The sequence below is a fragment of the Chiloscyllium plagiosum genome, unplaced genomic scaffold (genome assembly GCF_037043375.1).
Source record: "Chiloscyllium plagiosum isolate Xiang-an unplaced genomic scaffold, Cpla_swu_hap1 HiC_scaffold_1, whole genome shotgun sequence".
In the NCBI taxonomy this organism is placed as follows: Eukaryota; Metazoa; Chordata; class Chondrichthyes; order Orectolobiformes; family Hemiscylliidae; genus Chiloscyllium; species Chiloscyllium plagiosum.
The window spans coordinates 40,797,735-40,824,176 of NW_028270139.1; the positions used below are offsets into that span (position 1 = coordinate 40,797,735).

General features: G+C 45.6%; 1 protein-coding gene across 1 annotated transcript; it reads left to right on the plus strand.

The window, feature by feature from the left end:
• The first annotated feature begins 3,331 nt into the window (after window positions 1-3,331).
• On the plus strand, window positions 3,332-25,568 carry LOC122552573 (4-hydroxybenzoate polyprenyltransferase, mitochondrial). Its single transcript, XM_043695282.2, has 7 exons — window positions 3,332-3,569; window positions 5,294-5,460; window positions 11,389-11,510; window positions 18,972-19,057; window positions 20,457-20,590; window positions 23,305-23,493; window positions 25,239-25,568. The coding sequence occupies exons 1-7, from the start codon at window positions 3,353-3,355 to the stop codon at window positions 25,386-25,388; spliced, it is 1,065 nt and encodes a 354-aa protein (XP_043551217.1). The 5' UTR covers window positions 3,332-3,352; the 3' UTR covers window positions 25,389-25,568.
• Window positions 25,569-26,442: the final 874 nt, after the last annotated feature.

Genomic DNA, 26,442 nt, shown 5'->3' on the forward strand with positions numbered 1-26,442 from the left:
AAACTCGACCCCCCTGTTAATGAAAGCCAAAACACCATATGCTTTCTTAACAACCCTATCCACTTGGGTGGCAACTTCAGAAGAGCACTCTCTTCTCTTCTGTTTAACATGCTTATGCAAACAGTAGATTTAACTTGAATTTGCAGCAGAAACTGCAGTTTCTCAAACGGGCAGCCCTTTCAATATTAGTAACCTAACTCCCTTCTCCTCCAGCTACCAGGAAGGGAAATTCAGAAGATGACTCATCCTCATTCTGACACTATCATTTATCACCTCCTAGTGGCAGGTTACAAACTTGCAGGGTACTTCTTATCTACTTAATTGGGCAATGCTGTTCCCAACTACTGTAATTATTGACATACAAGGACTTGCAGGAACAAGATGGTTAGAATCTTGTCAAAAAAATGTTTTATTTCTCAGCAGCTGAGAAACATAGGAATGGTGCAGGAATCCTAATAAGCATAATATGTGTGAGAATAATTCAATGTTACTGGATAATCCCAGAAAAAAGTGATCAAAGGAAAATTGTTTACTTAGAATCCCGTCAGTGGAAACAGGCCCTTTGGCCCAGCAAGTCCACACTGACCCTCCAAACAGCATCCCACCCAGACCATTCCCTTGAATGATGCACCTAATGCTACAGGCAATTTAGCATGGCCAATCCACCTAAACTGCACACCTTTGGATTGTGGGAGGAAACAGAGCACACAGATGAAACCCATGCAGACACAGGGAGAACATACAAACAGCCACCAGAGGCTAAAATTGAACTCAGGTCCCTAGTACTATGAGGCCTCAGGGCTAGCCACTGAGCCACTGTGCCCTCCACCAACCATGTCTGCCCCCATGTTATCTAAGTCTCTGTAATGGCCACAACATTGTAGCTCCAAATACTGATCCATGGTCTAAGTTCAACACCCTTATTCCTGACATTTCATAGAATCATAGAATTCCTATAATGTGGAAACAGGCCATTTGGCCCAAAAAGTCCACACCAACCCTCTGAAGAGTATTACACCCAGACCAAATCCCCTCCCCTACTACTCTACATTTGCCATGATTAATGCACCGAACCTACACATCCCTGGACGCTATGGGAAATTTAGCACGGCCAGTTCACCTAACCTGCGCATCTTTGGACTGTGGGAGGAAACCGGATCACCCAGAGAAAACCCATACAGACACAGGGAGAATGTGCAAACTCCACACAGACAGTGGCCCAAGGCTGGAATCAAATCCGGGTCCCTAGTGCTGTGGGGCAGCAGTGCTAACCACTGAGTCACTGTGCCACAACGTTTGAATCATTTGCCATACACGTTCATGCCCCAACACAAGGTCAGAGTTATTAGGAAATAGAGGTATTTTATGTCAACATCCTGAAGTGTTATGATCAAGTTGGCAGGTTCATTTGTGACACCTGTCATCAACTTGGGAACATCTAATCAGAACAGAGAAGGGTAAACACTGGCATGGAAACCTCAAATTCCTGAAACATAGCTGTCAACATTGTCTAAAGGACTTCAGCAAGGTGTTTGGCAAGGTTCCACATGGTAGACTGGTCAGCGCGTTTATACAACATGGTCTCTAGGGGGAAGCTAGCCCATTAGATACAAAATTGGCTTGAAGGTAGGAGACAGAGGATGGTGATAAACGGTTATTTTTCAGTCTTTCTGACCAGTGGTGTGCTGCAAGGATCAATGCTGGGTCCACTGATTTTTGTCATTTAAATAAATGATTTGGATGTGAATATGGGAGATATGGTTAGTACTTTTTTTTTTTTACACAGAGAGTGGTTAGTGTGTGGAATGAACTGACCGACAATGTTTAAAAGACATTTGGATAAGTTCATGAATAGCAAAGGTTTGGAGGGATGTGGGCCAAATACAGGAAAGTGGGATTAGTTCAGTTTAGGAACAAGGTTGACATGGACTAGTTGGACCAAAGGCTCAGTTTCCATGATTATGACTCTCTGGCTCCAAGTTAAATCAACCTCATGTGGTAATTATAACAGGTATTTTAAGTGCTAAAATGATTGAAGGAACATTGCAAAGCAAATTTGTCAAGAGGGACTTAGACTGAAAAATGTAAGAAGAAAAAGACATATATGATTTTGTCAGGAAGCTTATAATGGTAGCAAACACTTTATGTAAGTTACTTAAAAGAACAGTGTACCCTTGGAGAAGTCTGGGCAATTTGTACAGAATTCAAATACCATTCTGTGAAAGTGAAACAAACCTTTAGGGTTTGGAGGGATATGGGCGAGGTGCTGGCAAGTGGGACTAGATTGGGTTGGGATATCTGGTTGGCATGGACAGGTTGGACCGAAGGGTCTGTTTCCATGCTGTACATCTCTATGACTCTATGACTAAGCTTACCGTAGAACAGTTATAGATTTAGATCATTGTCTTCTTGTGCCAATAAACAAGTTGAAAATTAAAATACAAAAAAAGAAAAGGATGTGGAATTAATTGGAAATTAATATGTTGAAGGAAGAAAATATCAAAGGCATTTATCCTTCGAGTTACAGATGGTATGAATTTCTCAGGATTGAGGAATAAAAACAAACGGTATCTCAGAACAAGAAACACAAAGGAGATATAAAAATGTTTATACAACATACTACAAATGAAATACTATCAAAACACGAAAGCGAAAGAGACGAGGAAGGGATGACGAGTGGGATATTAGCAATGATGTTAGAAGAAAGAAACACACTCAAGGAAGGTGAAATTCAAAGTAAGGGAAGCCAAAGAGAAATTGTCCAATGTAATGTGTGAGGTAGTATTGCAGCCAGAAATAATTCACAAAAAGTTAAAAAGTAAAATTTCGATAGGCAGAAAAACAGAATTGATAACATACTGGGAGCATAACAGACAAAGATGATAAAGTAACGTTTGAAAGGGATGTAGTAGCTAAAAGACAGACAGCACACGCAAGTGAATTATACAGTGCAATGTTCCAGAAAGAGCAAATTCTCAAAGATTCGAGGTTTTATTTTGTTTTATTCGTTCGTGGGCTGGCAGTGTTAATAGCTGCACCAGGATTGATAGACTAATTACCCTTGAAAAGCTGGTGGTGAACTGTCTGTTGCCGTCCTCCTATTCACAAGACACTATCTCCATTTCTCCATTCTCCCTCTCGGATTTAGTTCCGCAGGGGCTGATCAGGTTCTGATTTTGATCCTGATGAAGGAGCAATGCTCAGAAATCTAGTGCTTCCAAATAAACCTGCAGGACACAACCTGGTGGTGTGAGGTTTTTTTTGAATTTGGCGGAGAGATTCCAATACCGCGCATGCGCTCTTCGTTCGCGGTTGACGTCACACCGCGCAGTGGTGCCGGAAGCCGCGCGGGATGTTGCTGAGGCTGGCCTCGCGCTGCCGTCTGTCCGTGCTCGCGGCCCCGCGGCTAACGGTCGGCCTGAGTGGGCGGGAGGCCGCTCGCCATGTCTCAGTGCCGGTCAGTGTGGACTTCAGGCGTAGGAGCGGCCTGTCGGCGGCTGGCCTGGTCGGATCGGCGCCGTCGGCGGTGCAGCCCTACCTGAAACTGATGCGACTGGACAAACCGATCGGTAAATCCCATTGGAATGTACCGCCGGCTCGGTCTTTCTGCAGGTGGAGGTGGAGGTGGATCGGGGCTGGGCTGGTGTTAGGGGAGGCTGGAATGTGGTAGCAGCGACAGTTCGCCGGTTACAGTTCGGCCTGGGCTGGATCAGATCCTGGAACTGGCATCTGTCAGTCAGATACTCAGAGAATGCAGGACGTCGTTTCCAACTCGGAGGGGAAACAAAAACAAAACAAACATTCTTAATATGTGTCAAGTTACTCACACCTATGTTAGCATCCATGCTGCTGGTAACATTCAATTTTTTTTAAGCGTTTAGCCATCTGAGTTGGCATTTATGATCCGACTGAATGGTGGAGTCGGTTTGAAAGGCCTGCTACTGTTTCTGTTACCAGTCATAGAGATGTACAGCACAGAAACAGACATTTCTGTCCAACCCATCCATGCCGACCAGATATCCCAACTCATTTGCAAGCACTTGCCCCATATCCCTCCAAACCCTTCCTATTCACACACTCATTCTTTAAATGCCTTTTAAATGTTGCAATTGTACCAGCCTCCACCACTTCCTCTGGCAGCTCATTCCATACACGTACCACCCTCTGAGTGAAAAAGTTGCCCCTTAGGTCTCTTTTATATCTTTCCCCTCTCACCCTAAACCTGAGCCCTCTAGTTCTGGACTCCCCCCACCTCAGGGAAAAACCCTTGTCTATTTACCCTAACCATGCCCCTCATGGTTTTATAAACTCTATAAGGTCACTCCTCTGCCTCTGATGCTCCAGGGAAAAAGCTCCAGTCTATTCAGCCTCTCCCTATAGCTGAAATCCTCCAACCCTGGCAACAACCTTGTAAATCTTTTCTGAACCCTTTCAAGTTTCATAACCTCCTTCTTCACAAAGAGACCAGAATTGCACACAATTTTCCAAAAGTGGCCTAACCAACGTCCTATACTCAATACTCTGACCAATAAAGGAAAGCATACCAAATACCTCCTTTACTATCCTATCTACCTGTAACTACTTTCAAGGAACTACGAACCTGCACTCCAAGGTCTCTTTGTTCAGCAACATTCCCCAGGACCTTACCATTAAGTGAAGGAATCCTGCTGTGATTTGCTTTTCCAAAATACAGCACCTTGCATTTATCCAAACTCCATCTGCCACTCCTCAGCCCATTGGCCGATATGATCAAGATCCCGTTATACTCTGAGGTAACCTTCGCTATCCACTACACCTCCAATTTTGGTGTAATCTGCAAATTTATAAGCTATACCCCACCCCCCATGTTCACTTCTGAATTATTTAAATAAATGATGAAAAGCATCAATCTCTGTGACACACCACTGGTTACAGGCTTCCAGTCTGAAAAGCAACCCTCCATCACCGTCCTCTGTTTTCTACCTTTGAACCAGTCCTGTATCCAAATGGCTAGTTCTGCACGTATTCCATGAGATCTAATCTTGTTAACCAGTCTCCCATGAGGAACCTTGTCAAATGCCTTGCTGAAGTCAGTCTATATGGCTGCAAATATAAAATCTTGCAGAATTGGACAGAATGTATTGTAGGGTACTGAACATACATATAAGCCTTGTCAGCTGGTTTAGCAGTGCATTTCTTACATGAATGTTGGATTTATTGCAATATTAAACATTTTGTTCTTTTTTTTCAAGTCTTAGTCTGACAAGGTAGTGGCACATAGAAATGTTTCATCTGTTATAATTTGATGTTTCAGGGACCTGGTTGTTGTATTTACCTTGCACCTGGAGTATCAGTTTAGCAGCAGAACCAGGTTGTTTTCCAGATTTGGCCATGCTTGCACTTTTTGGAGCAGGTGCATTACTGATGCGAGGAGCTGGGTGTACAATCAATGACATGTGGGATAAAGATATTGACAGAAAGGTAACACTCTCCTCTGGAATGTGTTCCTGTGTTAACTGTTCATTTGCATAGACAACTTGATTTAACAAGGATAATCTTCTATTAAGTATTGGGTCCTCATTTTTGATGCTACCTATATTAACCTAATAATATTTCTATTTAAACCAATCAATGCAATATTAGCTTCTCTGAGGGCGGGAGGTAGTCCTTACTACGAATAATTGTATGTTTCTGGCATTGGCCCGGCCAACATATTCATAAATTTCTTATAAAACTCACTCGGTAAGCCATTTGGGCCAGGTGCCTTATCTCTTTGGAGCTGCTTTGCTACCTCCTGTATCTCTCACACTTGTCAAGGGAGTATTCAAAAGGGACGCCTGCTCCGGAGTCACACCTGGAAGGTCCAGGTTCTTAAAGAAAGACTCCATCTTCGCCAACCTGTCCTCACAGCCCTCTGACTGATACAGCTCGGAGTGAAATTTCCTAAACACTACTTTGATCTTTTTGAAACCACAAGAGGACCAGTACACCCTCTAATAGATTGGTGGGGGGTGGCGCTCTTCTTCCTAGCCAGATATGCCGAGTATTTACTAGCTTATTGCCATTCTCAAATACCCTTTGTTTCACGAAAGAGATCTCTCTCTTTGCTGTCTGAGTAAGTGCAGAGTTCCGAGCAGCCCAAAGAGCTGTGATCCGCTGTAACTTAATCACAGATGGCCTGTCAAAATACACGGTCTCAGTTGCCTTCAGCCGGGCCTCAAGTATACACTGCTACTCTCCCCTCTGTTGTTTCCAACTTGCTGTATAAGAGATAATTATTACCTGTTGCATTGGCCTTGGCAGTATCCCAGAGCACCAACGGGTTACTGGTCATACCTGAATTGATATCCAAGAACATTTTAAACTCCTGTGAAAAGTACTTAATAAACTTACTGTCCTTCAGGAGAAAAGGTTCCATGTGCCAGTGCTGTGAGCCTACCCCATTATCCCTGGCCTTAACCTCCAGATACACTGCCGCATGATCAGAAATGGCTAAGTTCCCAATTTTACAGGATAACACCAAATCCAAAAAAAAACAGTGGAGCAAGAAACCAATCAATCCTTGTGTAGCACTTGTGCGGATTGAAGAAAAAGATAAAGTCCCTACCCGCCGGGTGAAGGCATCTCCGTACATCCACCAATCCCAAACTCCCCACGTAGGTCCATCAATTGTTTAGATTGCGGGGAGTTGCCAGGGAGACTGCTGGGCATCCTGTCCACTGTGGGATCCATGAGATGATTAAAGTTTCCCTCTATATTTGTATGGCATGCACAAGGGCCATCCATCTGAAAAGCGCATCTGTTAAAAATTTAAAGGGGGTGTGCCGGGGGCAGTAAACATTCAGAATACCATACTCTGCACCATGTGCTAAAGCTTTGATCACAAACTGCCCATATTCATCCTTCGTTTGAGCTAACAACTGAAATGGGCGATTCTTCTGAACGAGTATAGCCACTCCCCTGCTTTTAGATGAAAAAGACAAAAAGAACACCCGGTCAAACTCACCCTGCTGCAACTTTAGATTCTCCTTGTCATCAAGGTGGGTGTTTTGCAACAGAGTAACATCAATCCTCTCCTTTCTAAGACTCAAAAGTACTTTTTTTCTCTTAATTGATGAGTGACCCCCCCCCCCCCCCCCCAATAATATTCCAGGTGCACCATTTAAAGGGGCAACTAGCCATAGCTATCTGAAACAACCCATGAACCCCCAAGAGAAGTAATCCTACTCACAGTGCGCCAAGTGGAAACAATTAAAGACTCGTAGAGACTATAAAAAAACAACTACAGAAACTACCAAAACAAAACTTCTGAAAACTGCACCTACAATAAAACAGATAATAAGCGACTTTCCCCCCTGCCCATAGGGGGCACTCACACTACTCACAAACATCTCCATGGCTCCTAGCTGAAGCTGCATGACAAACCCAGACAAACAAAAAGAATACATAAATCTTTCAAACAAAGAAGTTAAAAATTGGCATTTTGCCCATTCCACTCATCCATCGACCCCCATTACTACTGATAAAAATCAAACCAAAGAAAAATTCCGACAACAGTTGCTCTGCCCCAAAAAAGCAAGAAGGGAGAGAAACAGCAACATATTAAAGGGACAAAACCGATGTCCAAAGCCAACGACAGCCAATGGGAGACTGATTAGAAAGGTTAGATCTCATGGAATACAGGGAGAACTAGCCATTTGGGACACCGAACTGGCTCAAAAGTAGAAGACAGAGGGTGGTGGTGGAGGGTTGTTTTTCAGACTGGAGGCTGTGACCAGTGGAGTACCACAAGGATCGATACTGGGTTCTCTACATTTTGTCATTTACATAAATGATTTGGATGCAAGCATAAGAGGTACAGTTAGTAAGTTTGCAGATTACACCAAAATTGGAGGTGTAGTGGACAGCGAAGAGGGTTACTTCAGATTACAACAGGATCTGGACCAGCTGGGCCAATGGGCTGAGAAGTGGCAGATGGAGTTTAATTCAGATAAATGCGAGGTGCTGCATTTTGGGAAAGCAAATCTTAGCAGGACTTATACACTTAATGGTAAGGTCCTTGGGAGTGTTGCTGAACAAAGAGACCTTGGAGTGCAGGTTCATAGCTCTTTGAAAGTGGAGTCGCAGGTAGATAGGATAGTGAAGAAGGCATTTGGTATGCTTTCCTTTATTGGTCAGAGTATTGAGTACAGGAGTTGGGAGGTCATGTTGCGGCTGTACAGGACATTGGTTAGGCCACTGTTGGAATAGTAGGTGCAATTCTGGTCTCCTTCCTATCGGAAAAAGTGTTGTGAAACTTGAAAGGGTTCAGAAAAGATTTACAAGGACGTTGCCAGGGTTGGAGGATGTGAGCTATAGGAAGTGGCTGAACAGGATGGGCTGTTTTCCCTAGAGTGTCGGAGGCTGAGGGGTGACCTTATAGAGGTTTACAAATTATGAGGGGCGTGGATAGGATAAATAGGCAAAGTATTTTCCCTGGGGTGGGGTAGTCCAGAACTAGAGGGCATAGGTTTAGGGTGAGAGGGGAAAGATATAAAAGAGGCCTAAGGGGCAACTTTTTCACACAGAGGGTGGTACGTGTTTGGAATGAGCTGCCAGAGGAAGTGGTGGAGGCTGATATAATTGCATCATTTAAAGGCAGTTGGATGGGTATATGAATAGGAAGGGTTTGGAGGGTTATGGGCCGGGTGCTGGCAGGTGGGACTAGATTGGGTTGGGAAATCTGGTCAGCATGGACGGGTTGGACCGAAGTTGGTCCATGCTGTACATCTCTATGACTCTATGGCAGAAAAAAAACCCATTAATGTCCATATTGCTTGAACCAACCAGTCTATTTTAAAGTGTCCAAATAGTCCTTTGCCTTTTCTAATGAATCAAGGACATGCATGAACCCTCCGTGACTGAGACATAACACTAGCATGACCAATGTGGACTGATTTCTTATTTATGTCTAGGTGTCTAGACACAGGAGTAAGCAGATAAAATAACTTGTCACTCAGTGAGAAAATAAAAATTTCATGTAATACAAAGTATTCTCATGCACATAGATATTTCAGTCATTGTACACATCTCTAAACCAAAGCCTATTAAATGTGGGTAATTGCCTTTGGAAAGAAGTCAGAAATCCATTCTGGCTTCAGTCCTTCTCTAGGTATTCCTTCCTTACAGTGCATTCATGGTAACCTTAGCCAATGCAGGAATTGAACCCAGGCTTTTGGCATCACACTGCATTGTAAAACAGCCAGGTGAGCTAACTGACAAGAAGCAACTAATCAATCCTTAAAACCTTTCTCCCTCCACATTCATTTCAACACCAAATGCAAGAAGTTTGTTGATTTCTTCAGTTCTATTTCAGCAACTAATTTTATATAACTCCCTTTTTAATGTTGAATAACATGTGCAGGCACCTGTATTTATTTAGCATCTTTCATAACCACTGGACATCCCAAAATTCTTTACAGCCAATAAAGTTAGTTTCTTTTGCAGCACAATCACTAATATTGGAATCATAGCAGCTAATTTTCATTCTGCTCCCTTTGACAGCAATACAGGAATGACTAGATAATCTGTTTTTTGATGGGTAAATGTTAGCCAGGGATGACTCCTCTGATCTTCTGAGTAGGGCCATTGGACCTTTACATTCACTCAAACAGACAGTTGGGACACCAGCTTAACATCTCATCCAAAAGACAGCTCCTCTGATAGTGCAGCACTCGTCGGTACTGCACTGGAGTATCAGCCTAGATTCTTGTGCATGTTCTGTGGAGCAGAACTTGAACCTAAAACCATGCAGCTCGGGCAAATGTGCTACAACTGAACCATGACTGATTTCATTCCCATACAAGGAGTTGAACCTGAGCTACCTGGGTGGAAACCAGAAACCTAATCACTGGTTATGGTAAATGGCCAAGATCTTGGTCAATATAGTCAAAGTGGAAAAGAAAAGTTATGAGTGTGAGTAGTTTGCCAGCCACCTAGCTAACTACGGTAAGGCTTATGTAAATAGATTCTAAGGAGCATCATAAAGAAGGGGAGTATTGTGACAGAGACAAATCGGAAGGGCATTCCAGACCATAGGGCTTTGGTAACTGAAGCTGTGAGCACAAGTGGAATTGTATATGAGGCTGGAAGTCGAAGTGTGCAGATGTTTTGGAAGGTTATTGGATTAAAGGAGATTACAGGGAGAAGCAGAGGCCATGGATGAATTTGAGAAGCATGGTGAGAATTCTAATATCGAAGTTACTTAAATGAGTAGTTCTTCTAAGACAGAGATTCTCGACACATTTCTTGCACTAAAACTGAACGTGATTTGAATTTCTACCATGTTACGATTACATTTGCCTAGAGGATCTATTACATTGAGGTCATAAATTGTACACTATACATAACCAGATTTGATTTAGCCGCCTCTGATTGCTTCCAGAATATATTGTTCTTCGAAACTGTCTTGAATATACTCTGTGAATTCATACTCAAGGCTACCTTTGCCAATTTGATTCTTCCAATCTAAATGAAGATGGAAATCATCCCATGATTATTGTAGTACCCTTCTTGTAAGTTCCTTTTATTTCTTCATTTACATGAAGTTTTACTACATTAGGAGGCCTACTCGCACCAGTGATTTTTTTTATATACTATTCCTTAACTCAAGCTGATTCTATGTCTTGAGCTTCTGAGCTATGATAATTTCTTGCTGCTGTGCTGATCTCATCCTTTAGTAACACAGCTTCCCCTTCTCCTATTCCTTTTCTCCTGTCCTTCCAAAATATCAATTAATTTTGAATATTCATGATCTAGCCTTGTCTCTGTGGTGGATTTTGTATCATGTTCATTTTTGTGCTATCAGTTCATTCATCTTTAAGAATGTTGCATGCATTTAAAGAAATTTTAATTTTTTCTTTATGCCATTTTTTTTTCCCTGAGTACGATCTCATTTGCTAGTGTGTTTAGGTTCTGTTTTTCTATTGTACTCCAGTTATCAGTATTTAGGGATTTGGAGACTTGTAAGTTATATCATGTGAGGGGCACCTATGGGCTATTCCCACAACTCTCTCCTTTGACGCTTCTTGTTCCTTTTTCTATGTATACAATAAAGTTTCTATTTCTTGATTTTTGGAGAAAAGTCTTATTACTTATAGAGTGGGAGAATATTTTGTAATAAAAAAGCTAGAATCAGGAATACAGAATTTGTGATGGAGGGGATCATTGTAGGTTGGAGAAATTTAGAGATCATTTCTCTCCTAAACTCCACAAGTACTGTTTGACCTGCTGAGTATTTCCAGTATTTTGTGTTTTTGTTGCTTAAGTGATTACTGACTATTGTCATCTTAATACCTACTGGTGCTGTCTTTAAAATTTCTTCTCAAGGATCCTTGTTAATTGTCCTATCTTTCTCTGAATCTGGAATAGGTTGCCAGAACTGGAAATCGGCCTATAGCGGCTGGAGAAGTCAGTCATTTACAGGCCCTGGTGTTTTTGAGCGGTCAGCTGAGTTTGGGACTTGCTGTTCTCCTGTGCTTAAATGATTACAGGCAAGTGAAGGTAACACCGGTTTCTGTGGATGGAATAGGTGGAAGAAATGTTGGCTTGTATTTTGATTAATCTGGTATTATAAAAGGGAAGTACTGTGGATGCTGGAAATCTGAAATGAAATAGAAGCTGCAGGATATTATTGGCAGGCCTGGAAAGAAAGTAGTTAATGATCTTGACATCTGTAAAAAGGTCACAGTCCTGATTTGTTGGCTGGGATTATTTGGACATGGCAAGGATCCTAGGACTGGAAGAAAATTGGGACCTTACTCACTGGAGTTTAGGAGAATGAGAGGTGATCTCATTGAAGCATTTAGAATTCTTATTTGACAGGTTAAATAGAGTCATAGAGATGCACAGCACGGAAACTGACCCTTCGGTCCAACTCATCCATGTTCAGATATCCTAATCTAATATAGTTCCATTTGCCAGAAATTGGCCCATATCCCTCTAAGCCCTTCCTATTTATGTATCCATCCATGTGCAACAGAAGCCATAACAGAAAAAAGGGCACCAATCTAAGGCTGAGCTGAAGACAGTTGTGAGGCTTTGGACCTCCTTGCCAAACAGTTGTAGGGCAGAGTCCTTCGGTATATTTAAAAGATTAGTAGGGGAATCAAGGATATGAAGAAAAGGCAGGAAAGTGGATATGAGGAATGTTGGATCAGCCAGGATGTTATTGAATAGCGGTGTAGGCTCGAGGGGCCGAAAAGCCAACTTGTGACCCTATTACTTACGGTGTCCTGACCCTATAAGGTAGGAAAGCCAGTTCACTGGTTCACTAAGTTGCAGGGCCCAGGGATACATTTTATGCATCCCTGGGTGGCAATCAATTAAGTGGCTGCCGTTTTTATTCAATTAATACGATTGATTTTCTCTCCCCCACTCTCTCTCCCCCCTCCCTCTCTCCCCTCTCTCTCTCTTCCCCCCCCCCTCTACCTCCCCTCTCTCTCGCGCCTCTCTCTCTCTCGCACCTCTCTCTCTCTCTCGCGCCTCTCTCTCGCGCCTCTCTCTCGCGCGCCTCTCTCTCGCGCCTCTCTCTCGCGCCTCTCTCTCGCGACCCCTCTCTCGCGACCCCTCTCTCGCGACCCCTCTCTCGCGACCCCTCTCTCGCGACCCCTCTCTCGCAACCCCTCTCTCGCAACCCCTCTCTCTTGACCCCTCTCTCTCTCTCGCCCCCTCTCTCTCTCTCGCCCCCTCTCTCTCTCTCGCCCCCTCTCTCTCTCGCCCCCTCTCTCTCTCTCGCCCCCTCTCTCTCTCTCGCCCCCTCTCTCTCTCTCGCCCCCTCTCTCTCTCTCTCGCCCCCTCTCTCTCTCTCGCCCCCTCTCTCTCTCTCGCCCCCTCTCTCTCTCCCGTCCCCCTCTCTCTCTCCCGTCCCCCTCTCTCTCTCCCGTCCCCCTCTCTCTCTCCCGTCCCCCTCTCTCTCTCCCGTCCCCCTCTCTCTCTCCCGTCCCCCTCTCTCTCTCCCGTCCCCCTCTCTCTCTCCCGTCCCCCTCTCTCTCTCCCGTCCCCCTCTCTCTCTCCCGTCCCCCTCTCTCTCTCCCGTCCCCCTCTCTCTCTCCCGTCCCCCTCTCTCTCTCCCGTCCCCCTCTCTCTCCCGTCCCCCTCTCTCTCTCCCGTCCCCCTCTCTCTCTCCCGTCCCCCTCTCTCTCTCCCGTCCCCCTCTCTCTCTCCCGTCCCCCTCTCTCTCTCCCGACCCCTCTCTCTCTCCCGTCCCCCTCTCTCTCTCCCGTCCCCCTCTCTCTCTCCCGTCCCCCTCTCTCTCTCCCGTCCCCCTCTCTCTCTCCCGTCCCCCTCTCTCTCTCCCGTCCCCCTCTCTCTCTCCCGTCCCCCTCTCTCTCTCCCGTCCCCCTCTCTCTCTCCCGTCCCCCTCTCTCTCTCCCGTCCCCCTCTCTCTCTCCCGTCCCCCTCTCTCTCTCCCGTCCCCCTCTCTCTCTCCCGTCCCCCTCTCTCTCTCCCGTCCCCCTCTCTCTCTCCCGTCCCCCTCTCTCTCTCCCGTCCCCCTCTCTCTCTCCCGTCCCCCTCTCTCTCTCCCGTCCCCCTCTCTCTCTCCCGTCCCCCTCTCTCTCTCCCGTCCCCCTCTCTCTCTCCCGTCCCCCTCTCTCTCTCCCGTCCCCCTCTCTCTCTCCCGTCCCCCTCTCTCTCTCCCGTCCCCCTCTCTCTCTCCCGTCCCCCTCTCTCTCTCCCGTCCCCCTCTCTCTCTCCCGTCCCCCTCTCTCTCTCCCGTCCCCCTCTCTCTCTCCCGTCCCCCTCTCTCTCTCCCGTCCCCCTCTCTCTCTCCCGTCCCCCTCTCTCTCTCCCGTCCCCCTCTCTCTCTCCCGTCCCCCTCTCTCTCTCCCGTCCCCCTCTCTCTCTCCCGTCCCCCTCTCTCTCTCCCGTCCCCCTCTCTCTCTCCCGTCCCCCTCTCTCTCTCCCGTCCCCCTCTCTCTCTCCCGTCCCCCTCTCTCTCTCCCGTCCCCCTCTCTCTCTCCCGTCCCCCTCTCTCTCTCCCGTCCCCCTCTCTCTCTCCCGTCCCCCTCTCTCTCTCCCGTCCCCCTCTCTCTCTCCCGTCCCCCTCTCTCTCTCCCGTCCCCCTCTCTCTCTCCCGTCCCCCTCTCTCTCTCCCGTCCCCCTCTCTCTCTCCCGTCCCCCTCTCTCTCTCCCGTCCCCCTCTCTCTCTCCCGTCCCCCTCTCTCTCTCCCGTCCCCCTCTCTCTCTCCCGTCCCCCTCTCTCTCTCCCGTCCCCCTCTCTCTCTCCCGTCCCCCTCTCTCTCTCCCGTCCCCCTCTCTCTCTCCCGTCCCCCTCTCTCTCTCCCGTCCCCTTCTCTCTCTCCCGTCCCCTTCTCTCTCTCCCGTCCCCTTCTCTCTCTCCCGTCCCCTTCTCTCTCTCCCGTCCCCTTCTCTCTCTCCCGTCCCCCTCTCTCTCTCCCGTCCCCCTCTCTCTCTCCCGTCCCCCTCTCTCTCTCCCGTCCCCCTCTCTCTCTCCCGTCCCCCTCTCTCTCTCCCGTCCCCCTCTCTCTCTCCCGTCCCCCTCTCTCTCTCCCGTCCCCCTCTCTCTCTCCCGTCCCCCTCTCTCTCTCCCGTCCCCCTCTCTCTCTCCCGTCCCCCTCTCTCTCTCCCGTCCCCCTCTCTCTCTCCCGTCCCCCTCTCTCTCTCCCGTCCCCCTCTCTCTCTCCCGTCCCCCTCTCTCTCTCCCGTCCCCCTCTCTCTCTCCCGTCCCCCTCTCTCTCTCCCGTCCCCCTCTCTCTCTCCCGTCCCCCTCTCTCTCTCCCGTCCCCCTCTCTCTCTCCCGTCCCCCTCTCTCTCTCCCGTCCCCCTCTCTCTCTCCCGTCCCCCTCTCTCTCTCCCGTCCCCCTCTCTCTCTCCCGTCCCCCTCTCTCTCTCCCGTCCCCCTCTCTCTCTCCCGTCCCCCTCTCTCTCTCCCGTCCCCCTCTCTCTCTCCCGTCCCCCTCTCTCTCTCCCGTCCCCCTCTCTCTCTCCCGTCCCCCTCTCTCTCTCCCGTCCCCCTCTCTCTCTCCCGTCCCCCTCTCTCTCTCCCGTCCCCCTCTCTCTCTCCCGTCCCCCCCTCTCTCTCCCGTCCCCCCCTCTCTCTCCCGTCCCCCCCTCTCTCTCCCGTCCCCCCCTCTCTCTCCCGTCCCCCCCTCTCTCTCCCGTCCCCCCCTCTCTCTCCCGTCCCCCCCTCTCTCTCCCGTCCCCCCCTCTCTCTCCCGTCCCCCCCTCTCTCTCCCGTCCCCCCCTCTCTCTCCCGTCCCCCCCTCTCTCTCCCGTCCCCCCCTCTCTCTCCCGTCCCCCCCTCTCTCTCCCGTCCCCCCCTCTCTCTCCCGTCCCCCCCTCTCTCTCCCGTCCCCCCCTCTCTCTCCCGTCCCCCCCTCTCTCTCCCGTCCCCCCCTCTCTCTCCCGTCCCCCCCTCTCTCTCCCGTCCCCCCCTCTCTCTCCCGTCCCCCCCTCTCTCTCCCGTCCCCCCCTCTCTCTCCCGTCCCCCCCTCTCTCTCCCGTCCCCCCCTCTCTCTCCCGTCCCCCCCTCTCTCTCCCGTCCCCCCCTCTCTCTCCCGTCCCCCCCTCTCTCTCCCGTCCCCCCCTCTCTCTCCCGTCCCCCCCTCTCTCTCCCGTCCCCCCCTCTCTCTCCCGTCCCCCCCTCTCTCTCCCGTCCCCCCCTCTCTCTCCCGTCCCCCCCTCTCTCTCCCGTCCCCCCCTCTCTCTCCCGTCCCCCCCTCTCTCTCCCGTCCCCCCCTCTCTCTCCCGTCCCCCCCTCTCTCTCCCGTCCCCCCCTCTCTCTCCCGTCCCCCCCTCTCTCTCCCGTCCCCCCCTCTCTCTCCCGTCCCCCCCTCTCTCTCCCGTCCCCCCCTCTCTCTCCCGTCCCCCCCTCTCTCTCCCGTCCCCCCCTCTCTCTCCCGTCCCCCCCTCTCTCTCCCGTCCCCCCCTCTCTCTCCCGTCCCCCCCTCTCTCTCCCGTCCCCCCCTCTCTCTCCCGTCCCCCCCTCTCTCTCCCGTCCCCCCCTCTCTCTCCCGTCCCCCCCTCTCTCTCCCGTCCCCCCCTCTCTCTCCCGTCCCCCCCTCTCTCTCCCGTCCCCCCCTCTCTCTCCCGTCCCCCCCTCTCTCTCCCGTCCCCCCCCTCTCTCTCGCCCCCCTCTCTCTCGCCCCCCTCTCTCTCGCCCCCCTCTCTCTCGCCCCCCTCTCTCTCGCCCCCCTCTCTCTCGCCCCCCTCTCTCTCGCCCCCCTCTCTCTCGCCCCCCTCTCTCTCGCCCCCCTCTCTCTACCCCCCTCTCTCTCCCCCCCTCTCTCTCGCCCCCCTCTCTCTCGCCCCCCTCTCTCTCGCCCCCCTCTCTCTCGCCCCCCTCTCTCTCGCCCCCCTCTCTCTCGCCCCCCTCTCTCTCGCCCCCCTCTCTCTCGCCCCCCTCTCTCTCGCCCCCCTCTCTCTCGCCCCCCTCTCTCTCCCCCCGCCCTCTCTCCCCCCGCCCTCTCTCCCCCCGCCCTCTCTCCCCCCGCCCTCTCTCCCCCCGCCCTCTCTCCCCCCGCCCTCTCTCCCCCCGCCCTCTCTCCCCCCGCCCTCTCTCCCCCCGCCCTCTCTCCCCCCGCCCTCTCTCCCCCCGCCCTCTCTCCCCCCGCCCTCTCTCCCCCCCCCTCTCTCCCCCCCCACTCTCTCCCCCCCCCACTCTCCCCCCCCCACTCTCTCTCCCCCCCCCTCTCTCTCCCCCTCTCTTTCCTTTGCGTGCCCTCTGAGGTTGGCTAATGTGGTACTGCTGGTGGTAAGGACAGGCCAGGGAACTATAGACTAGTGAACCTGATGTCGGTGGTGGGCAAGTTGTTGGAGGGAGTCCTGAGTGACCGCATGTGCATGTATTTGGAAAGGCAAGGACCGATTAGGGATAGTCAACATGGCTTTGTGCGTCGGAAATCATGTCTCACAAACTTGATTGAGTTTTTGAAGAAGTAACAAAGAGGATTGATGGGGGCAGAACAGTAGATATGATTTATGTGGACTTCAGTGAGGCGTTCGACAAGGTTCCCCACGGGAGACTGGTTAGCAAGGTTAGATTTCACTGGATACAGGGAGAACTATCCATTTGCATACAGAACTGCCTCAAAGGTAGAAGACAGAGGGTGGTGGTGGAGGATTGTTTTTCAGTCTGGAGGCCTGTGACCAGTGGAGTGCCACAAGCATCGGTGCCTGGTCCTCTACTGTTTGTCATTTATATAAATGATTTGGATGCGAGCATAAGATGTATAGTTACTAAGTTTGCAGATGACACCAAAATTGGAGGTGTAGTGGACAAAAAAGAAGGTTACCTCCGATTACAACAGGATCTTGACCAGATGGGCCAGTGGGCTGAGAAGTGGCATATGGAGTTTAATTCAGATAAATGCAAGGTGCTGCATATACACTTAATGGTAAGGTCCTTGGGAGTGTTGCTGAACAAAGAGACCTTGGAGTGCGGGTTAATTGCTCCTTGGAAGTGGAGTCGCAGGTAGATAGAATAGTGAAGGCGGCGTTTAGTATGCTTTCCTTTATTGGTCAGAGTGTTGAGTACAGGAGTTAGGAGGTCATGTTGCGGCTGAACAGACATTGGTTAGGCCACTGTTCGAATATTGCATGCAATTCTGGTCTCCCTATCAGAAAGATGTTGTGAAACTTGAAAGAGTTCAGAAAAGATTTACAAGGATGTTACCAGGGTTGGAGGATTTGAGCTATAGGGAGAAGCTGAACAGGCTGGGGCTGTTTTCACTTGAGTGTCAGAGGCTGAGGGGTGACCTTATAGAGGTTTACAAAATTATGAGGAGCGTGGATTGGGTAGATAGGCAAAGTATTTTCCCTGGGGTGGGTAGTCCAGAACTAGAGGGCATAGGTTTATGTGAGAGGGGAAAGATATAAATGAGACCTAAGGGGCAACCTTTGCATGTAGAGTGTGGTATGTGTTTGGAATGAGCTGCCAGAGGAAGTGGTGGAAGCTGGTACAATTGCAACATTTAAAAGGCATTGGAATGGGTGTATGAATAGGAAGGGTTTGGAGGGATATGGGCCGCGTGCTGGCAGGTGGAATTGGTATGGGTTGAGATATCTGGTCGGCATGGACTGGATCTGTTTCCGTGCTCTACATCTCTATGACTTTATGGCTGTATTTGGGCACTGCTTGCTTTTATTTCCTATTATTTGACATGATAGTGGTGGTCCACCTTGAACCACTGTCGTATGTGTGGTGAAAGTACTCCTGTATCTCTGAATTTTCTCTTTGAAGCAACAAGGAACAAGTGGTTTTGTATTCAAGTGACCGTATGTGACTTGGGGTGTTTTAATCTCACACACATCATTCCTTTGTCTGCTAAGTTGTGAGTTTGTGGGTTTAAAAAGTGCTGTTAAAGGAGCACTTGAGGTTTTGTAATACATCTTGTAGTGCACACTAATCAGTGTTGTCGGGGATGGATATTTAAGGTAGTAAATGAAGTGCTAATCAAACAATGTAATCAACAACACTCTTTTCTGCAACCCAATTTAGTTTTACTTTCCATAATTGGCTTGAACAATGTATCTATACAAATAGAGAATAGATAAGTTTTTGTTTGGAATATGTTGCAGCTATTGCTTATTTGAACATATCAGACAGTTTTATAAAATGGTTTTGTTCAGATATGTGTGAAAAAAGAACATTTGCTATTCATGTAACAAGCTATATAGTGCTCTAAATGTGTACAATTTCTTCTGCATTGGACTGTCTACTTTTTAAAGTTAGCTAAGATTAGTTATGCATTGAACCTAACATATGCAGAACCAAAGATGACTTAATGGGGCAGAATTTCTGTGTTGGTTCTCAAGCTGGCACAACCTTGATGGAAACCTGGAGCAATGCTGAAAACATGCTCAAATATTTTAATATGAAGATCAATCTATTTATGGAGAAAATAATCTAAGACCTATATCAGTATAAATCCACTTGACTTTAGTAATCATGTACTTTGCTAAGTAATATGGGATGCACTTTCTTTTGACAGCATTGTGCTTGGAGCTGCATCGTTGGGACTAGTAGTCACTTACCCATTAATGAAGAGAGTAACGTATTGGCCACAGCTAATTCTAGGTATGTAAACTCTTTGAGCGTTCTTGGGCTTCCAGAAAATATGTAACTCCAAAAAATATAGAGCTGTAGACAAATTATTTGAAAAAATAACTTTGTTGAGTTTTTTAAAAAATAAAAAGATTCAATTTCTGATGTACATATTGTGTTGCAAAGTGGGTTACTTAATAAACTCTCAATACAATTTAAAAATCTGGAAAACTGAGACAGATACTTTGTTATTCTGCAATTCTTGGATTTGCTTTCGATGTCAAGGAGAAGACATTATTCCAACATTAGCAATGTTTTGGTGAATGATTGGCATGAGTGGCATTAGGGGAACTGACAATCTCAATCCAATATAAAGCAATCTATCAAGCTGCCAGGGAATGATTTAATTTGTGACATCTCCCAACAATAGAAGAATAATAATTGCAGAAAATAAGGAAATAAGTAATTTAAATCGAAAGTACTTCATTTTGCAGAAGAATTTATGTTTGTAATTGTATGAGAACTCACTTGTTTAGCTTATGACATTAAAAATTATAAATATGTAAGTAAGTGCATGAACTGTACACATACCATTATAATGTCAAATTCCTTTACCCAAACATGCTTAATGAAGTTTTATAATCTCTACATAAACTTCTTAGTTTATGTTCAGCACTTTAAGCATTTTTTGATGTTACATTGTTGCCTTGTTTCTTTTTTTAGATTAGATTACTTAGATTAGATTACTTACAGTGTGGAAACAGGCCCTTCAGCCCAACTAGTCCACACCGACCCTCCGAAGAGCAACCCTCCGAAGAGCAACCCACCCAGACCCATTCCCCTACACTTAACACTACGGGCAATTTTGCATGGCCAATTCACCTAATCTGTACATTTTTGGACTGTGGGAGGAAACCGGAGCACCCGGAGGAAACCCACGCAGACACAGGGAGAATGTGCAAACTCCACACAGGCAGTTGCCTGAGCCGGGAATTGAACCCGGGTCTCTGGCGTTGTGAGACAGCAGTGCTAGCCACTGTGCCATCTTGCTGCCCAAATCCTCCTCCTCTGCCTTCTACTTTTGTTTTCTGCTTTTCTATCTTTCATTTCCATCATTTTTTCCACTTACTGTTATCTCCCCTCTGAGGTTTTATTCCCCCGCAACTCTTATTTAAAGCAATCCCATTTTAATAGCTAACATTCATTCTGCTGAGGAAATCGATTTTGGTCCTTCTGGGGTGCACCTCATTCAGCTTACTTCTAGGATGATGTGATATGATAGGCTGCCTACTAACTATTTACTATAATATACTCCTCCACCCATTTTCTAGCACCAATTATCAATCAATTCTGCCCCCCCCCACCCCCCAGTTCTTTTCACAAAATTTGACTGAGATGTATCTCTAAGTTGTTTCTGAATTATTGGTTATAGGTCTTACATTCAACTGGGGAACACTTTTAGGGTGGTCTGCTGTGAAGGGCTCCTGTGATTGGTCAATCTGCCTACCACTTTATATTTCTGGTATCATGTGGACATTGATATATGATACTATTTATGCACATCAGGTAAGATTATAAATTAAGATTCCTCGAAATCTCAATTTTGCAACTACTTGTTTGGAACATGCAGCACCACAAGAGATGCTAAAACCTAAATGGACCATGTTGGTCATAAACAGCTATAATGACATTGCAGCATATTGTAGCTGTCCAAATTAGTGTGAGCAACTTAGATTTATATGGCGTTTGAATAGAAAAATTACCCAGAGTACTTCAACAGAGCGAGGCAAACTTGAAACCATTCCAAAAGTGGAGATTGTGACAAGTGTTGCCTTGATTGAAGGGATGAGTTAAGGAGGATCTTAAATTAGAAAATGAATGTTGGAAGATTGAGGAGTTTGGAGGGATTCAAGTAGCACCAAGGCATCAAAAGTGCATCTGTCAAAAGAGAAGGGCTAGGCTTGCACGTGGAATATCAATAGTAGAGTTCCATAAAAAATACCTTGAATTCTGAAATGTTTCTCTTGTGTTTTAAAGCCAAGTTAATTATTATTTAAGAAATTGGACTTGTTCGGCCTTATTTAAATCTTCCATGAAATTGTGATTTACGTTTTAAGCGAACATTACAGATTGTTCAAATGTTTCTAAGCAGGGTCAAGTTGACTTCTGTTCCTGTCACAGTGCTAATGGCTGCATCCAATTGTCATGCCTAGGGTGTAGTTTCAGAAGAATTCTCCTACTCATTGAGCATAATGTGTATGATAACAAAACATGATAGCAATTGCTGTATTTGATTTATAGCTTATCTTTTTAGTATGTAAATTGGCATTAAAAACAGCAAATGTTAATTCAATCATATGGAAAACTTTCCTTTAGATTCAAAATGTCATTAAGTTCATCCAGCTTCTGAATCTCAGCAGTAACACTTCTGCAGCCTACATTAAAATTATATTTGCTTTTAGTGTTGATTTTTGTGCAGCTGATTTAATTTTAAAGTATTATCACTGGACTTACATTTCATACCATGCATATTGTATAAATCAGCTGTGTAAACTTTTTACTCTCTACTGGTGAGGGATGTTGGTTTCTTACATATGTATAAGGGGTGGGGTCCCCAATGTATGAACGTTCATACTGATAAATGAGATCCCATATGAGGTTGTAATTTTAAAGACTTGACATATGAACATTTCCTGTGCTTACAGACAGCTGCTTTCCATTGTCCTGCATTGTGTTCTAACTTGTTTACAAATTGATTTGCAAAAGGACTCCAGAATGGAACGGGTTTGCAACCCAGGGACTGCCTGGACTGTGGATGCTATAAATCTGGAAAAAAAACACATAAAACGCTGCAAAGCTCAGCTGGTCTGGCAGCGTGTGTAGAGAGCAAAAATGTTTTGTGAAGGTTTATAGCTCAGGTTGAGGTTTAGGGTGTAGGTTTGCTCGCCGAGCTGTAAGTTTGATATCCAGACGTTTCATTACCTGGCTAGGGAACATCATCAGTGCGACCTCCAAGTGAAGCAAAGCTGTTGTCTCCTACTTTCTGTTTATACCTTTCTCCTGGATGGGGTTCCTGGGGTTTGTGGTGATGTCATTTCCTGTTCGTTTTCTGAGAGCTTGATAGATGGTATCTAGATCCATGTGTTTGTTTATGGCGTTGTGGTTGGAGTGCCAGGCCTCTAGGAATTCTCTGGCATGTCTTTGCTTAGCCTGTCCCAGAATAGATGTGTTGTTCCAGTCGAAATGGTGTTTGTTTTTACCTCTATGTGTAGGGCTACGAGGGAGAGAGGGTCGTGTCTTTTTGTGGCTAGCTGGTGTTCATGTATCCTGGTGGCTAACTTTCTTCCTGTTTGTCCTACGTAGTGTTTGTGGCGGTCCTTGCATGGAATTTTGTAGACGACGTTGGGTTTTGTTCATGGGTTGTACTGGGTCTTTTAAGTTTGTTAGTTTTTGTTTGAGAGTGTTGGTGGGTTTGTGTGCTACTAGGATTCCGAGGGGTCTTAGTAGTCTGGCTGTCATTTCTAAAACTTTTTTGATGTAAGGTAAGGTGGTTAGGGTTTCTGGCTGTGTTTGGTACACACACTACGTAGACAAACAGGAAGGAAGTTAGCCACCAGGATACTCTCGTAGCCCTACACATGGAGGAAAAAAGAACACCATTTCGACTGGGATATACCAGTGAATTCCTAGAGGCCTGGCACTCCAACCACAATGCCATAAACAAACACATAGATCTCGATACCATCTATCAACCCCTCAGAAAATGAACAGGAAATGACATCACCAGCAACCCCATCCAGGAGAAAGATATAAATAGAAAGCAGGAGACAACAGCTTCGCTTCACTTGGAGGTCGCCACTGATGATGTTACCTAGCCTGGTAATGAAACGTCTGGATATCAAACCTACAGCTCAGCGAGCAAACCTACACCCTAAAGCAAAAAAGTGTTGAACACAGTATGACACTCAGAATGATAACTGTTTCTTTCTTCCAGACCTGCTGAGTTTCTCTAGCGTTTTTTTCTGTTTATGATACAGTGTGATACCAACATCATGGGTTCAATTCCTGTGTTAGCTGCGGTTACCATGAAGAGTAACACCTCACTTGAGGCATGGTGACCCACCACTAGCAGTCACCTCTCTCTATTGGGAGAGCAGCTGTATGGTCCAGTAGGATTATGGTGACATTATCTTTTATAGGCATCCTGCGATGATAAACAACAGTTAACTTGAGTGACAGACTGTTTGCAAGAATGCTTTATTCTAAGTTTCTGTATTTAGGATAAAACAGATGATGCTCTAGTAGGAGTGAAATCAACTGCATTAAAGTTTCAAGATCAGACCAAACAATGGCTAATTGGATTTAGCACAGTCATGCTGACAGGATTGACGATAGTAGGACTAAACAGTGAACAGACGTTACCGTACTACGCTGCTGTGGTGACTGTTGGAGCTCACCTAGCTCATCAGGTATGAACATTAGCACATTTCTCTACTTCACTTATGAATACTGAAATTGAGGTGAATTTGGACTAGAATTATAACTTTAATTTTTATACCTCTTAAAATTGAGAAAGGCTGCACTTTCACTTGTTATAGATAGTGATTCTAGAATATTTTGTTTGTCCTTCAAAAGCAACATCCCCTTCACAAGTTGCAGCAAAAGGCTTTAAAAAATAATGTAAGTAATGACGTTGAGAATTTGGTATGTTTTGAATGTTGCAGCTTTGCTAATTAGTAGATCCTGTTTCAGCTGCACTCTGCAGCAATTTAATTAATGATTTGTAATTAGGAGTTTAGTGATTAAAACTTATAACTCTGAATGTTTTAGTCATTGAATAAAGTTACTGCAAAAGATATTTGAATTATTATTCACACTGCAAACAAACAATACTTGTTCTCTATAAGGCACATAATTACACCTTCAGGGAAAATATTGTGTTCTATCTCAAAAATGTATAACTTTTATGAAACGTTTTGGTTGTTTCCCTGGTGAAAACAACAGATTGGCACATTTCATTACATTATAAAGCATAAAATTAATACAAAGAACAAAGCAAATTCATTTGTTGACAGGCTGCTTCTTAGTTTTTTATATATATAATGAAGTGAGGCTGTTTATGATGAAATCCTTCAAAGGCGAGCGCAGGGAGGGGTGGTTCTGGTGCTTGCAGTTTCGAATTTGAGGAAAATAAATTCAAGCAGTACTCTTCTTTATGTTGGAGAAAATAAGATTAAGTTATGGGAAAGTAAATTTTCAGTCTCAATATCTTTGGCCCAAAGGTTATAACTTCCCCAATGTCAAACTTGCCTGGGATGTCCAAATTTCTGTTTCATGTTCATGAGGCCCAAGGCTCCATATCTGGTATAACAAGTTATTCAAACTGCAGGGATTGTTCCTTGTTTGTACAAATGTGAATCAATTTCTAGACTAGTATGAGGAATCACAAGAAAAGAAACAAAATAGACATTACACAACATACCACTGCCTTATGTGGACCATGACTTTGATTATTCAAGGACCATGTATTGGTTAAGAATAGAATTCAGCCATACTTATTGCAACTTATAAAGCATGATTATTGTAATGACACATCCCAAGGCAAGTCACAGAAGTGCTATAAAACAAAGTATGTTGCTAAGTATCAAAAGAAAATGACCAAAAGTTTGATTAAAGAGAGGGGAATTTAAGAAGTGTCTTAAAGGAGGCAAGAAAGGTAGAGAATGAGAAATGTAGGGAAGGATTTCCTGCATTTTGATGATTGGGAACCAAAGGCATGGCTACTTGTAGTGACACAGCTAGGACTGGTAGAGCATATTGGTAACAACTAGATGGCAGGTATGTCACATCGTTTTGGTTTTGGAAATTACAGAGGTGGGGAGAGGTAGGCTAATGAATGAAGTTCTTTTTTGCTAAAAAAAACTGGAGGTAAACGAAATCCTGTTTAAATATCAATAAATTCTCAACTTCATGAGCAACTAGTATTATTAGATCAACAGGCATTGACTCGCTCTTAGATTGTTAAACTATCATATCTTGTTAAATATTTCTTCATGAAGTGTTATGTCAGTTATACTATTTAATATAGTTGTTTCATGTTTTATGACAATTCTCTTTCAACTAAGAAAATTTTATTGTGATGAATTTTTAAAAACTAAAATGTGTTCTGTACGATTCTGATTTATTTAAATAAATCCTGTACTTTCTAAAACAGATATACTCATTGGACATAAATAATCCCCAAGATTGTTGGGAGAAATTCTGCTTGAATCGCACATTAGGATTTATACTGCTTTCTGGAATTGTGCTTGGAAACCTCTGGAAAAGAAAGAAGTCACTTCATAACACTGAAAAGGTGCAGTAGTTATTGACAGCTTCTAAACCAGATATCAAGATTATGTAGTAAAGCTGGTAAAGATACCATCTTCCATATTGTACTTTTATTGTTATTAAACAAATTTTTATATTTTTCTCTTGGCAAACTAAGTTATTCTAAGTGCAATTTTGAATCATTTAGCTATTTATTAAAAAGACAAAAATTGAATGACTTTGTGTTGCATTTTATGCCTTCACCCAGATATTTCTTGTGTTCAACGTAAACAAACACTCTTGTAAGCAAGCACTTGCTCCCTATATACTAGAATGTAATTAATACACAGAACATTTAGTCAAGTGGCACTACCCATAGGTGACACAAATTACTGGAAATGCTACACAGTCCTATCATCATTTAGACTTCAGATCAGAGAGGGATAAAAGCTCTTAGCAAGTGATAAAGAACAAACAATAATGAAATTGGGTAACAGTCTGTATCATTAATTTGTGCTTCTTCCTAATGTAGAAAAAATACAAAATTGAATTGAATTTATTGTCACGTATACCAAGGCACAGTGAAAAGCTTTGACTTTTGAGTAATACAGGCAAATCACGTAGTTAAGTAGCATAGATAAGTAAATAAGTGGTAAACACAGGCAAAACCAAACAACACAGGTACGCGGGAATGTTAAGAGTTTGAGAGTCCATTCAGTATTCTAACAACAGTAGAGTAGAAACTGTTACAAAACCAGCTGGTGCATGTGTTCAGGCTTCTGTACCTTCTCCCAGATGATAGAGGTTGTAGAAAAGCATTGCCAGGGTGGGATGGAACTTTGAGAATGCTGGCTGCCTTTCCTTAAGAGCGGGCCTGGTAGATGGATTCTGTAGATGGGAGGTTGGCCTTTGTGATCGTCCGGGCTGAGCTCACCACTCTCTGTAACCATCTCCGATCTTGAATGGTACAGTTGCCATACCAGGTAGTGATACATCCAGACAGAATGCTCTCAATGGCGCACCTATAAAAGTTGGCAAGGGTTGTGAGGTGCTGAATTGTGGGAAAGCAAATCTTAGCAGGACTTATACACTTAATGGTGATGTCCTAG

Bases quoted from the DNA above. Each gene is read 5' to 3' on its own strand.
- LOC122552573 (XM_043695282.2), top strand. From the start codon at position 3,353: ATGTTGCTGAGGCTGGCCTCGCGCTGCCGTCTGTCCGTGCTCGCGGCC. The intron at 3,570-5,293 runs GTAAATCCCATT...TTGATGTTTCAG, and splicing joins GCGACTGGACAAACCGATCG to GGACCTGGTTGTTGTATTTA. The intron at 20,591-23,304 runs GTAAGATTATAA...TTCTGTATTTAG, and splicing joins ATACTATTTATGCACATCAG to GATAAAACAGATGATGCTCT.